Source organism: Dipodomys ordii, unplaced genomic scaffold (genome assembly GCF_000151885.1).
Source record: "Dipodomys ordii isolate 6190 unplaced genomic scaffold, Dord_2.0 Scaffold8, whole genome shotgun sequence".
In the NCBI taxonomy this organism is placed as follows: Eukaryota; Metazoa; Chordata; class Mammalia; order Rodentia; family Heteromyidae; genus Dipodomys; species Dipodomys ordii.
Window position 1 is genome coordinate 19,840,333 of NW_012267224.1, and position 13,802 is coordinate 19,854,134.

At 46.2% G+C, this 13,802-nt stretch overlaps 1 protein-coding gene across 5 annotated transcripts in view; it reads left to right on the forward strand.

Moving 5' to 3' along the window:
* Positions 1 to 484: 484 nt before the first annotated feature.
* Positions 485 to 13,802, forward strand: part of Limch1 (LIM and calponin homology domains 1) — a 308,334-nt gene continuing 295,016 nt past the window's right edge. For all 5 annotated transcript variants that reach the window (XM_013009081.1, XM_013009082.1, XM_013009085.1 and 2 more), the window contains exon 1: positions 485 to 617. In XM_013009081.1, the coding sequence (XP_012864535.1) occupies positions 522 to 617 (96 nt within the window). In that variant the 5' untranslated portion in view covers positions 485 to 521. The remainder of the gene's footprint in view (positions 618 to 13,802) is intronic.

Below are 13,802 nucleotides of genomic sequence, written 5' to 3' on the forward strand. Positions count from 1 at the left end.
TCCCTCTCCCCCCCCCCTCCCGCCCATCCCCTTCCCCGGGACGCGTGCGCCGGGCTCCGTGCGTCTCCCAGGTGCAGCGGTCGGGCCCGCCCCCTTGGCAGCAGGCCTGGCGCGGGGACGTGCGGGGTGGCGGCCAGGTCCCTCTCCTGGTCCTGGTGTGAGCGAGGAGGGAGACACCCAGTGCTCACTCCAGGTTATTTTTAGTCGGTAGCCGAGGCTCCCTCCCCATCCCTCCCCGCCCCCTCCTCCCCTCCGGCGGGGCGGAGCGGCCGCGAAGGTGGAGAGGAGAGGGAGCTCCCTCGGTCTCCGCACTCGCTCCCGCCGGGCACGCACGGCTCAGCCCGGCCCCGGCGGCGCAGGGGCACAGCTGCGGCAGCCTCCGCGGGGACCTGCGCCTGGAGGGGGAGCGGAGGGGAGGGCCGGAGGGCGGGCGGGAAGGGGCGGGAGCGCGCTCCTGCGGCAGCGGCCGTGCTCTTCCCGGCGGCCCAGCGCGCTCCGGCAGCGGACCCCGGGCTTCGCAAATGGCTTGTCCCGCGCTCGATCTGGAAGCTCTGCAGCCCCTGCAGCCCGAGCCGCCCCCCGAGCCCGCCTTCTCCGAGGCGCAGAAGTGGATCGAGGTAGGTGCTGGTGGCCGGCGGGAGGGCGGCCTTGCGGGGGTGGGGGTGGGGGTCGCTGGGGTCTGGGGAACCGCCCCGCACCCCGATGGATCACCGATCGGACCGCAGGTCCAGCCTCGCCCCCCCCCCCTCACGCCCCACTTTCTTGGCTAGCTGCTCTGGGTCGCCCTCTGCGGCCCGGGGCGATCTGATCTGCAGTCCACCCCCGGCGCTTGGGCATTGGGTTCCCGGGAGGGCGGGGAGGGGGACACTCTGCAGTGTCGCCGTGCGCTCCCCGGCACCTTCGCCCGCTCCTGTCCGCCCGGCCTCGAATACAAATCTCAGCTGACATGGCTTTCCCAGGCGCTGCCAAGGGAAGCCCGCGGCGAGCAGAAGCGCTGCAAAGGCGCACTGAGCTCCCGAAGTCCTCACGCGCGGGCACCGCATTTCGGGGTGTCCTACTCTCGTGTCCGCCTCTTGGTCTCGCTCCTGGTCCTTCAGGAGCGGAGTTGGCGGTGTGTGTGTGTGTGTGTGTGTGTGTGTGTGTGTGTGTGTGTGTCCGGGGAGGCGCATACCCACCCGAGCCTCTCCGTTGTTTTCCTGGCACCGGTTCAGGTGCGAGGCTGGCAAGGGTGGCAGGGGGTGCGTGGGGGGCGGCTGGACCCCCCTGCGGGCACCGCCCGCCGCTCCGCCACTGGCAGCCGCCTCTGTGTCCCGCAGACCGCCGAGTGGGCTCGGAAGGACCTGGTACCCGGCCCAGGTGACAGATTTCACTTCTTGAATGACTAGGTGGCCGGCCAGAGAAATCACTATAGCTCTGGCTGGCTCAGGCTTGCTGGGTGATCCTGATTCACGATGCCTATCTGTAGACCGGGCTTGGTAGCTCTGCGCTACCGAGACGATCGATCTGCGGGAATGGGGGTGGGGTGGGGGGGCTTGGAGGGCGGGGGGAGAGGGCTACCCCTGGAGACCCGTGTAAGGAACCTATCTGGATGGACGTAGGAAGAAAATGAACATGATCGGCCCTCTTTCCCATCGGTGACACGCGGCCCTCCTTGCCTGATGGTTCGGAGGAGGAAGTGTGTATATCTCTTGATCCTGACCAACAGAGAAGGAACATCTTAATATTGGTTGTCCCTAAGTCAACCGCATTCCCCCCAACCCCTACACATCGCAGATCTCAAATGCTGCTGGGTGACAGAGCTACAGATGCTGCAGATTTAAACCTGCCCAGTTGCCTCTGGGGAAAAAAAAAAACAAAAAAACTCCCCCCCCCCTCGTGTTGCTGGAAGACTCCAGCCCCAGGTCTGCAACTTCCAGGCTGCCCCAAGAATCTAGAAACAGGACAAACTCCACACTCTTGTTAAAAACTCAGCCGGGTCTCTTATAATTTGATAGCCCTCTACTGTACGAGAAAAAGACATTGGCCTTTTATTTCTGTTTTATTTACTTACTCATTTAATGCTGTTCTGGGGTGTGAACTTAGGGCCTATGCATGTGTTGGACAAGTGCTCTACCACTCCAGCCAAGACCCCAGCGGCTTTTTATTTTTGATATGTGGCATGTGACAGGTGTTCTCTCCGTGCTGCATACTTGGATACGCAGGCCGCACAGAGACATTTGTAGTTGCTGGCTGAGTGGAGAGAACCATGACTGTATTTTTTTTTTTCCCCTTGAACTTTCTCGAGATTGATTTTGGATGTGGATGGGGTGAAGGGAAGATGTAAGACCAGACTATCTTTACTATTTATGGAGTGATTTATTCCCACTGTCCTTCATTGTAAATGCCATGGACATACTCTCCCTTTAAAATTGTATCATAGTATAATTCAGGTACAGGCAAGTGTGTGCATTGGAAGGGTGCGCCTCCATGAATTTTGGGATATATATGTATTGTCACAGCCCCCATGTAGAGTAAGATATGAAACATTCACTTGGGATCTGTGGCCTTTTTTTTTAAGTTAGTAGGGCATATATCTAAATATCATACAAAAGAGACATCACTCTTTATAACAGTCTGAGAAAAGAAAGATATTCCTAAGAAACTCTTAGGAGACAATTTGGCATGCTCATTGGTACTTAGCCGTTTATTCCAACTGAAGAATGGGAGACCTTGAGTTGCCTGCATGGCTTTAGGGCCAGGTAGCAGGAGCCTGCCTGTGCATTATTGAAGGGGCCTATCTCCTTTCAACTGTGAGGTTCAATTTCACTGAAAGGACAGTGTTCTCTCCCCCCCCCCTTCCAGGCCATATAAAAAACATATTAACTTGGAGAGAGATAGAGACCTCCTCCCTCCTTACTGGAGATTCCTCTTGAAATGTAAATGTGGGGTCTTCCCAACTCTGGTGGAGCCTAGGGGCAGGAACAGATGGTTTTGTTCACTGTTGCCAGGTGAACAAAGATTCCTCAGCTAATATAGCAATAAGCTAGCTTTTAGTGTGAGTCCAGTTCCCAGGGGATTGCTCTCTTTGACACAATTGCATCTCCCCTCGGGGTCCATTGTCTCTGGCAACATCCTCATTGGTAGGACTTTGTTTTTTCCCTTTTGTTGTGTTGGTGATTAAATTTCCCACAGACTTTTTTTTTTCCTTTTTTTTTCTTTTGTTCATTTTGAGTCCTAAGAATTTCACCCTTTCAGAAAAAAAGAAGTTCCCTTGGGTGGAGCAAGTTAATAAACACACTTTGTTGCTTATTTCTTTTCCTTAGTCCTGTTCTTTCTTGATCAGAGGTGATTGCTGAGTAAAAGTTCATTCTTAAAACTCAAGGCAAAAGCTCTGGGACCTAACTTTTCAGTGAGGGATTTCACAGGCTGCAGCCTTGGCTATTTGAAGACTGTGTTACTGGGCAGGAAATGTGGCCTGGGAAGGAGGCTTCTCTCTCACCCCACCCCCAGCCTTGGTCTTGGCTGGTGAAGGTGAACCATCTAAGGGGAGCTCACCCTGGTCACACCCTGGGTATAGTTGGGTAACACTTGCAGCCACTTTTTATAGCTGTAGGAGCAGGCTGTATGTCTATTGTGGGGCTAAGATAAACAGCTTATTTCATGTATTAATTGGCAGGGCATATTCCTTTTCTAGAAGGTCTTCTAAGCCAGGGGAAGTAATGCATCATGGTGGCTAAGAGGTTCAACTTTACTGCTGGGTGTCATGGGTCTGAGTTTCAGGTCTGGCACCTTCTGACTAGGTGACCTTGGGCAAGTTGCTTTTTCTGTCCTTATGGTTCTAAATGTTTTCTTTGAAAGGTAATTCTCATTGTTAACAGAAATAACAAAGAGATTTTGTGGAGAACATCTAAAACAGGAAACGAATAACATTTCACTTGCCTATTAGAGTGATGTGAGGATTTCATGAGTGAATGTGTCTGACATGCTTAGAATGATTCACAGCACTTAGGAAATGAGGTTTAAGTGAGTTATTAGTATTACCATTAGTATTGCTCTTACTCTTACCATTATTATTACCATGGTTTCTGCTACCGTTCTTTCTGTTGTTAATAACATCTAAGCCTACTATTGAGAAATACTTCAGAAGTATAAGTTTCCAGTGTAGAAAATAGAATTCAGTTACCTACTGATATCATCCTGTTATCTTACTATTTAATCCATTCATTCATTGATTCATTGATTCATTTATTCAGGGATTGAACTCTGGGACTTGGGTTTGCTAAGCCAGAGTTCTAACATTAAGCCTTATCTGCAGTCTAGTAATGCCGAATAGTTTGACTAGACGCTAAGAAAATGGACGCTCCATGTTGTTGTTGTTTGTTGTTATTTGGCAATATTAGGAATTTAACTCAGGACCTTGAACTTGCTAGGCAGGTACTCTACAACTTGAGTTATGCTTTGAGCTCTACTACATGGTATTTTCATTGTATTAAGTGATTTTGGGATCAGAGGAAAACCTGTAATAATCTTACCATAAGATGGTCCACTAGTGTATCAAGGCTTAGAAAATGATTCACCAGTATTGTTTTGGACATTGTTGAATGTGTTGGTTTTGTTACCCAACTCTAAACGGACTAATTGATGGCTTCTCCTCTTGAAGACAATCCAATATTGAATCATTAAACAAATGGTAAATGTGCAAATATTCATCTCAAATACAGAAATTTTGTGTTCCCAGAGTCAGTGTCAACTCTTTTGAAAGAAGGACAATTCTTCCATTGAATTTCCTTCTTCCTTCTTCCCTTCTCTTTTCTAATGGCATTGATGAACTTAGTTGTTTGCTCATAGGTAGATGATTCTAATTTTCCCATTCTCTCCTCCCTTTGTGTCTCTCTTCCCACAACAGTATTAGGCGGTTCTAATCTGCAATTTCTTTGGTGCCAAATATTTTCTGAAGAACAGATGTCCGTTCAACTCACTTTCAGTTGATTTGGAACAGGTTGCCAGAACTAAGAGGAGGGACTGGAAATTCCAACCCAACTGTCTTCCTTCTCAATTTGAGAAGTTTCTGGACGCCTTTAACTTTAATGATAGCATACCCCTGGGACCTGGTGATGAATTTGCAGTCTTATTTGTGACTTAATTCATAGTTCACACAAGGGGGACTAGGCTGGAAGGAATACATTCATTCTTTTGGTTCATTTCCTCGTGTCTACATAGAATTATTTCTTTGTTCAACTGAGACCTGATTCTGAAGATTAAAAGCACTGAAGGTACCTTAGTGCTGCAAGACTAAAAGATGTTATATTACTTGGCAGCAGGAAAAATTTATGAGTAGCCTTTGAGATAATCTAGTATTTGGTGGCCAGTAACCTTGGACATTTGTAATGTAATGCCATGAGTTATTATGACATCTAATTCTCCATCTCTGTAGGGACTTGATGACTCTTACAAAAATTTTAACATTCAATTTTAATCTTATATTACAAAAAAGCTTTAGCTTTAGTCTTCTAGCTCTACATGGGAGAGATGAGGCAGAGGAAGAAAACCTTTCTGGCTAGCTGAAGAAAGAAGTAGGGGTTTGAATAGATTTGTAAATCACAACAAGCGGCATCTTTCTCACCAGGACTTTGAAATGGTCTGCTTGTTTGTACACAGGACTGCTATGACACAATGCTGTCACGTGGTCAGAGAACAGTGAAGTCCCACAAATTTGGGGAGAGGGGAAGAGGAATGGGAGGTGGGGCTGGCATCTCCCTGGAAACCAACTGCATCAAGTAAGCTCCAAATGGGCAGACAGCATTGGCCACCAACAAGTGTGTGTGTGTGTGTGTGTGTGTGTAAGTGTGAGTGATCATGTGTTCTGGCCACTGAATCTCTCAGTCCCTACTTCCCACTGATGGAGGACAATGGAGCATGTTGCAGACATCTGGCTTTGAGTCTGGGTGGCAGTCAGTGCTAGGTGGGACCAAGCAACTCTTGAAGTGCTGGAAATTGCTCAGTGGCTTTTCTTTTTTCCTTCAGACAATTCTGAAGCTGCAATTTTGCAGCAACAGCTGCTGACTAAAGCTAGTGCTTATTGAGTGCTTATTGTATATTGGCATTGGCTGAATTCTGTGCATATTGGTCCTTAATAAGTTCTATTTTTTTTTTGTTCCAGTAACAGGACTTGAACTCAGGGCCTGGGCACTGGTCCCTTAGCTTTTGCACTCAAAGCTATGCTCTACCACTTTGAGCCATAGCTCCACTTCCTGCTTCTTGTGATTACTAGGAGATAAGAATATCATGGATTTTTTTCCTGCCTGGGCTGGCTTTGAACCAGCATCCTCAGATCTCAGCCTCCTGAGTAGCTAGGATTACAGGTGTGAGCTATCAGCACACAGGTTTGGAGAATTAAGAATGAGTACCTCTGTGGTATGTTTGGTTTGTTCTTCAGTTAGGGGTATAAGGAAAGTGATTAAGGTTAGAGTGGACAATGAGAGTCAAAATAGAACCAATCTCTACAATAAGTAGATTTTAGTTTGGAAGCTTGAAAGTTTCCCAGTGTTTTTGCTGTGTATGTTGGGGGGGGGCGGAGAGAGAGACAGACAGAGACAGAGACAGAGACAGAGAGACAGAGACAGAGAGACAGAGAGAGAGACAGAGAAACAGAGAGACAGGGAGGGCGGAAGTGTCACACTGACCACTGAGCACTCAGAGGGGAGGGAGGGGCAAGACTGATGGAGAAAGCTTGGCTTGTTGCTGATTGGTTCAGTTATAAGTTTGTTACAGGAGATTCAAACTTAGATTGTTCTGTGAGATGAAAATCATCCCTATGGAGCCCAGTCATTTCCTTGTTCGCATCAGGGTGTGGAGGAACATCTTTATCAGCGCTGATGGGCTTAAGTTCTGTTGGTGCGCATCTGGCTGAGGCCTTTACCATAGAACTCTCATCTTTGCCCATGTAGACAGGCTTCACTTGGAATAGTGAAAATGTTGCATTGGGCTAAGAGGTACTTTCTCCTCCCAGAAGAGGCTGACCCTATCAGACACTGAGGTTCTATGCTAAAAGTCTGCAGGGTCCTGCTCTGCAGCTCATGGACTTTGGGGAGTTGGGCTTGTGGTGAGCATCCTTACAGTTCAGTCTGATCAAATGGCTACATTGTGGCGCAGAACTGAACCAGTTAATATTGGTCTTTCTTTCTTTCTTTCTTTCTTTCTCTTTCTTTCTTTCTTTCTTTCTCTTTCTTTCTTTCTTTCTTTCTTTCTTTCTTTCTTTCTTTCTTTCTTTCTTTCTTTCTTTCTTTCTTTCTTTCTTTCTTTCTTTCTTTCTTTCTTTTGTGTGAGTACTATGGCTTGCACTCAGGATTTGGGTGCTATCCCTTAGTGAAAAAGCTCAAGGCTGGCACTCTACACTTGAGTTACAACTCCACTTGTGTCTTTATTGCTGGTAAATTGGTAGTGAGAGTTTCACAGACCTTCCTGCCTGGGATGGCTTCAAACCCCAGCCCTGAAATCCCAGCCTCCTGAGTAGCTAGGAATACAGGCATGAGCCTTCAGCACCCAGCTCAACTGACTCTTTTTTAAGTCCAGTCTGTCCTATGATTTTGGAAAATACACCGTATAATTTGTTCTTAAGGATGTGTGTTTGCATTTGAAGTGAAGGGTAGTGTCAGGGGTGACTTGTGCGGGGGTGGGGGGTGAGGGTGGGGGGTGGGATGGGGGGGAGGAAGAGTGGCATGAACGATGACTTCACTACAGTAAAATGAGGAAAGGAAAGGTTAATAGAATTTTGTTAAGTGACTGAGAAATATAAAAATAGCCGAAACTAGAGGGTTACTAATAATGAGGAGGAAATAATAGTCCTTTATTTTTAAAAGAGGAATGTCAGAGTATTGGCAAGACTCCTGCCTGCGTCTGAGATGATGCATCTCTCTGCAAGGAGGAATGATGTCATGGACTTCAGGTTGGTTGTGGAAAAATTCCATGTTTACATTTGCAAAAAGATGTCCTTCTGCATCTGACCACCATGAGTGGCTGTTGGCTTCCAAGGAATTACATTTGGCATCAAGCAGAAACAATGTGTCTTGATCATATGCTATATAACTAAGAAAGAACTTGGTTAAAACCTTGTGTCCTGCAAAACTTATACTATCAGCAAAGCTGTATGTGAGAGCTCTGTGCTGAGCCCTTAAAAAAGGCTGTTGGGCCAGGACAGGTAGCTCTGTGTTGCTATGGTTACTCTAGAGTAGCTACTGCAGCTTCACCTTCAAGTCAGCCTTAGTCATTAGGGCAGGACTCCATCTAACCATCCCTAAATAGGGTATTCGGAGGCCAAGTAAGAATATACTTGCACTTGCTTCTTGGTGGGGGAAATACTTGGATTTGAAGTCAGGGTGCAGCCCTTACCTGGCAATTGCTCTAATATTTGAGCCTTACTTCTAGGTGTCGCCCCTCCCCTTTTGTTTGTTTTTCAGGGAGAGGCTGTATTTTCTGCTTGAGGCTTTTCTCAGACTATGATGTTCCTACCTAGGTTCTTCCGAGTACCTAGAAACACAGGCCTGTGCCACCATGCCTGGCTTATTGGTTGAAATTGGGATCTCACTAACTTTCTGCCCAGACTGGCCTCCTACCATGATCCTCCAGATCTCTGCCTCCTGAGTAGCTGGAATTTTACAGGCTTTTGGCTGGTTCATCGAGATAAGAGTTTCACAGGATTTCCTGCCCAGAGTGGCTTTGAACTGTGATCCTCAGCTCTCACATTCCTGAGTACCTAGGATTACAGGCATGAGCCATCTGCATTTAGCACTCGACTGGCTGATTTTTTTTTTTAAGTCCAGTCTACTATCCTATGATTCAGTCCAACACTCTTGGCCTGAAATTCCTCTTTGAATAAAGGTCAAGGGCAGAAGGATTGCTTATTTTTTTCATTATTATGATCTAAGACTTGAGAAAAAATCCTTAACCTTCTTCTTTACCAAGTGTTTATACCAAGTGAAGAACTGAAGTTTTATTTATTGTAATGGGTACATTGTTATCTTTCCTAAGAAATATTTGTAACAAAATGAGATTTCAAACAATTATTTGTTTGTTTGTTTGTTTATGCCTATACTGGGGCTTGAATTTAGGCCTGGGTGCTGTCCCTTAGCTTTTTTGCTGACTGGCACTCTACTATTTGAGCTGCACTTCTGTGTAATTAAACTCAGATTTTTTAGGGCCAGGCTGGCCTTGAGCTGGATCCTCATACCTGAGTAATGAGGATTACAGATGTGAGCCACTGGCACTCAGCCAATTATTTTATTTTAACTCAATATTTTGTTCTAATTGAAATTGAAGGAAGCCTTCGTCAAATGTTTCAAAATATGAAAATAATCCCTTGGGATGCCCGGCTATCATTCTTTTGAAGTTCCTACTTTGCAAATAGTGATTAAAAATAAGCATTAATATGTGACAGTGGGCTCTTAAGAATTCCTTAAATTCCTTTTTTGAAAAATGTTTACTGAGCTGTCAACGTGATAGGCATAGTGCTACGAATCAGTTAGGTGTGAACAAAACAAGCATAGCTTCTAAGCTCGCAAAAATGAAAGATTAAACAACTATAGAACTACAAATTCGGATGCAGATTATAAAGACAAAGAATAGGCCCCAAATAGCTACATCTGTAATCTCAGCATTTGAGAAGCTAAGCAGGAGGATCTTGGCTTTGAGGTTACCTGGTGAGACTATTTTTCAAAAAGAAAAAAAAAAAAAGAGTTGGGCACAGGTGTTTCATACCTTTAATCCTAGTTACTCCAGGGGCTGAGATCTGAGGATCATGGTTCTACAGTAGCCAGCCAGCCAAATGTGAGACTCTTATCTCCAATAAGCCAGGCAAATGCCGGAAGTGGAGGGGCGTGGCTCAAGTGTAGATCACCAACTGTGAGTCAAAGAGCCAAATGAGAATATGATGCCCTGCTGGCGATAGGGTAGCTCACACCTGTGATCCTAGCTATTCAGGAGGTTGAGATCTGAGGATTGTGGTTTGAAGCCAGCCTGGGCCGCAAAGTCAGTGAGACTCTTATCTCCAGTTAACCAGCAAAAATCTAGAAGTAGTGCTGTGGCTCAAGTGGTAGAGTGCTAGCCTTGAGCAAAAGTAGCTCAGGGACAGTGCCCAGGCCTAGAGTTCAACCCACAGGATTGGCAAAAAAACCCAACAAAACAAAAAAAAACAACTTTTATCTAGGAGAAATGGCAGAGAACTGTTTGAGCTTGGACCTGGGAATTAAAAGTCTTGGGCAAAATGGAGGCTGTGGAGGCTCCCTGTCCTGGAATGGAAAAGCAGCTGCAAGAAGCCTGTCTGCTTTTTAAGTGGGCGAATGGTCATGTCATAGGGTGATTTAGGTAGTAGTGTGGGAACCTCCTCTAAAATACGGAAGTTTATAAACAAATCCAATCAGATACCACCTCACAGCACCGTACATTGTCAACTCTCCTCATGGTCCAGTGTGACTGCAAACGAGCATTATCATATCACCTGTCCAGGAAGTAGAATGGAGGAGAGGAAAGGAAGACTGTAGCCTTTCCTTGTAAGGTACCTTGTAGAAAATTCTTCCTGACACATCTGCTTCCTTTCTATTGCTCAGGGATCTAACCACTCTGGAGATGGTCTTTTAGGTAGTAGTCATGCATGAAGCATTTCAGTACCCTTCATGAGGAGAAAGGAGAAAATGAGTGCTCAGGTGGGGTACCTTGGATCACAGCTTCCCTATTTCTCCAGGGCTGACTCCTTTCAACAGATCGCTTCAACACCCTCCCAACTGCCTCTGAGCTGTGAACCTTTCCCTTCTCCAGGCACACCTGGCCCTGAGCGTTCACCTCTCCACAAACAGCTGCGGTATTTCCCTGGAATGAATGGTCTCTTGTGAGCTCTGCGCCCTTCCGAAGTCCCAGAGTTCCTTTGGTCTTAGTCCTCATCCTGGACCTTTCTAAACCCCGTTTCAGAGCGCCACAGCCACTCTGCCCGCAGCCCTGCCAAGTGTTCAGTGAGTCGGAGCCCAACCACCATCACCTGATTGGCACTTGGACTCTACTATGGCAGAGAAAATAGATGCTGTTGCTGCCCTGACAGGAAGCAAAGTTATTTTGTGTTTTTGAAGAGTGATTAAAAAAAGCAGTTCACTCAGTTGTTGCCTGGAGACAGTCCTTGGTTGGACACTTGGAAAGCACTTTGCGAGGTGATACCAGTGGAAAGGTTTATTTAAGGAGCCAGTCTTTCCCTCCGGGTGAACTGCGGTAGGGCTCATTGGCCCTGGAGTTCCTGGTTGCAGGGCTGAGAGCAAGCTTCTCTTTTCTTTAAACTGCACAGCGTTTCAGGACGTTCACGGTTTCTTTCTTTCCTAACCTCAAAGCCAGTAGCCTCTCTTTTCCCCTCACCTAAACTCAAAGTACAGCTAAGTTCAGAAAAAGGATTATAGTTCTTCCAATCAGAGAGCATCTGAAAAAGAAAAGTACTGAAATAAAGTGTACAGTCTATCATACATTTTCATCAGTATTAAGTGGTATTTTTTTACACTGGTTCTGAATATTTTAAAAATGTTTTAAATTGTTACCATAAAGGTGATATACAGAGGGGTTACAGTTACATAAGTCAGGTAATGAATATAGATTTTTCTGGACAATATCACCTTTTCTCTTTCTCTGTCTCAATATTTCCCTCCCGTCCTCAGCCACAGCTGTATTTTCAACATCGTTTCATGTAAGTACCACTGCTACATTTGTTTACCCTTTGTCCTTCCATTTCTGTGCCTCCCCTTTCCTTCCCACAGACAGGTAAATGAACAAACAGAACAAGAAGAATAGACAACAAAACAGCACAAAAAACCTCTTATTTCCATTTCCTGGAGTTCATTTAGATAAATATTATGTTGTATGATCAGATGCATATAGGCATTGAGCTTTTCTGTTCTCCTAAGGGTATCCTCCTTTGGTCTCATTGTGTGTGAATGCTCAGAGACCTGTATAATTTATCATGTTCCTATGTATTTTAGATCTAGCTTTCACAAATGAGAGAAAACATGTGGTGGTACTAAATCTTGAACTCAGGGCCTGGATGTTTTTTCTTAGCTTTTACTGTTCGAGACTGGCACTGTACCCCCTGAGCTTCAGCTCCACTTTAGCTTTTTGGTGGTTAATTGGAGATAAGAATCTCATGGCCTTTTCTGTCTGGGCTAGTTTTGAACCATCATCCTCCAAATTGGGCCTACCTTTAAAAATACCACACAATGCTACCAACTGATGGGAGTAAACCACCATTCATGATTGTGACGTAGGGGGAACACTGGGAAATGGCATCTTCTCCACCTTTCCTACATAAAGTACAAAAGCGGCTTGTGGGGCTGAATGTTGTCATGGGCCCACAGATATGGTCGCCACCCATTTCCTAAGGGACCTGGCAGGATGTCATAAATGGGAGGGGCCATTGACAAGCGGAAGCCTGATTCATCCTGAGGCAAGAGTGATGGAAGGCAATGATACCACATGATAAAGGGCCCATTCAGAGCCAAAGTAGATAATGATTACATGGTCCCATTTCTAGACCCACAGCTGCAGTCTAAGTGCTGGCATGGTGCCTGGCACTCTTTTATGCCCATTTTACAGAGGGGAGAATCAAAGCATGGAGATATTAGCTGATTGGCTAGCAGTCTCTCAGCTAAGAGACAGAGTTGAGATTTGAGATCTGAACCCAGGTAATCTGGTCCATGAGCTTGGACTGGTGACTGCTATACTCTGCTGCCTTTTCCTCAATAGCTGCTTGGGGTGTGTATGTGTGTGTGTGTGTGTGTGTGTGTGTGTGTGTGTAAAGCATACGTATACACACACAGAGGTATTCATTGGAAGTGATAACTCACCAGATCCTCTTTGGGCCCATTAAAAGTAAAAGCAAAACTCCTCAAGAGACCCTGATCTCAACCCCTTCTAACCCAGCAGTGGCCCCGCCCTCCCAAGCTCCTTTTCTGTCTGAGATGCTGCTTACTGAGCATCTTTGGTGCACATAGCAGTGTTAGTTGCTAGGAAACAGTTCCACCAATCTGGCTCCCATGCACATTCTCCGCAACTGGAGCCTTTCAATGTTTTTAAAAAAGATAAATGTTGTCAGGAGAGTGGTTAGGACTCTAATGAAAAGCTGTTACAGGAATACCTTTGCCAACGGGTGGAGCTCTTCTTACTCCTCCTCTCTTTCCATCTCTCACACCATTGCATTCTCCTTCACTGATCCCTGACTTGGTCTCTGGATTCAGAGATCTGGATACTGAGACCTAGAACTGAAATGACTATGAACAAAACACAGCAAAATGTGTGGATGCAGTCTGCCTGCCTTTCGGGCACTGTTAGGTTTCCTGCCTGGGGCCTCCTGGTTAGTCCTGTGTGACACATGTATCTGTCCCAGTTCAAGATCCTCTGCTGGGCCTGCTCCAGTCAGTTCCATTCCAGTTGAGATCAGTAGGCAGGCTGGGCAGGGCTTCCATCCATTGTGGCTCCTGAGCCCCCTGGGGGACCCTCACAGAGCCTCTTCTCCTGTGGCCCATGCCCTGGTGTTATGAACGGAACACAGTTGCTGTTGCTATGATTTATGTTTCTGTAATATGAATCATTGCATTTGCAATTGAGAAATACAAGAAGAAGCGTTGTCAGGTACCTATTGCCATGGCTCATGCAAATTTATTTTTATTTTTTGGTTGCTGGGGATTGAACCTGCATAGGGTAGCCAAGTTCTTTACCACTAGGATATATACCCCCAGACCTCATGTGAGGTTTTTATTAGCACTTTAGTCCTTTGCATCACAAACCAGCAGTCAAGGAAAGCC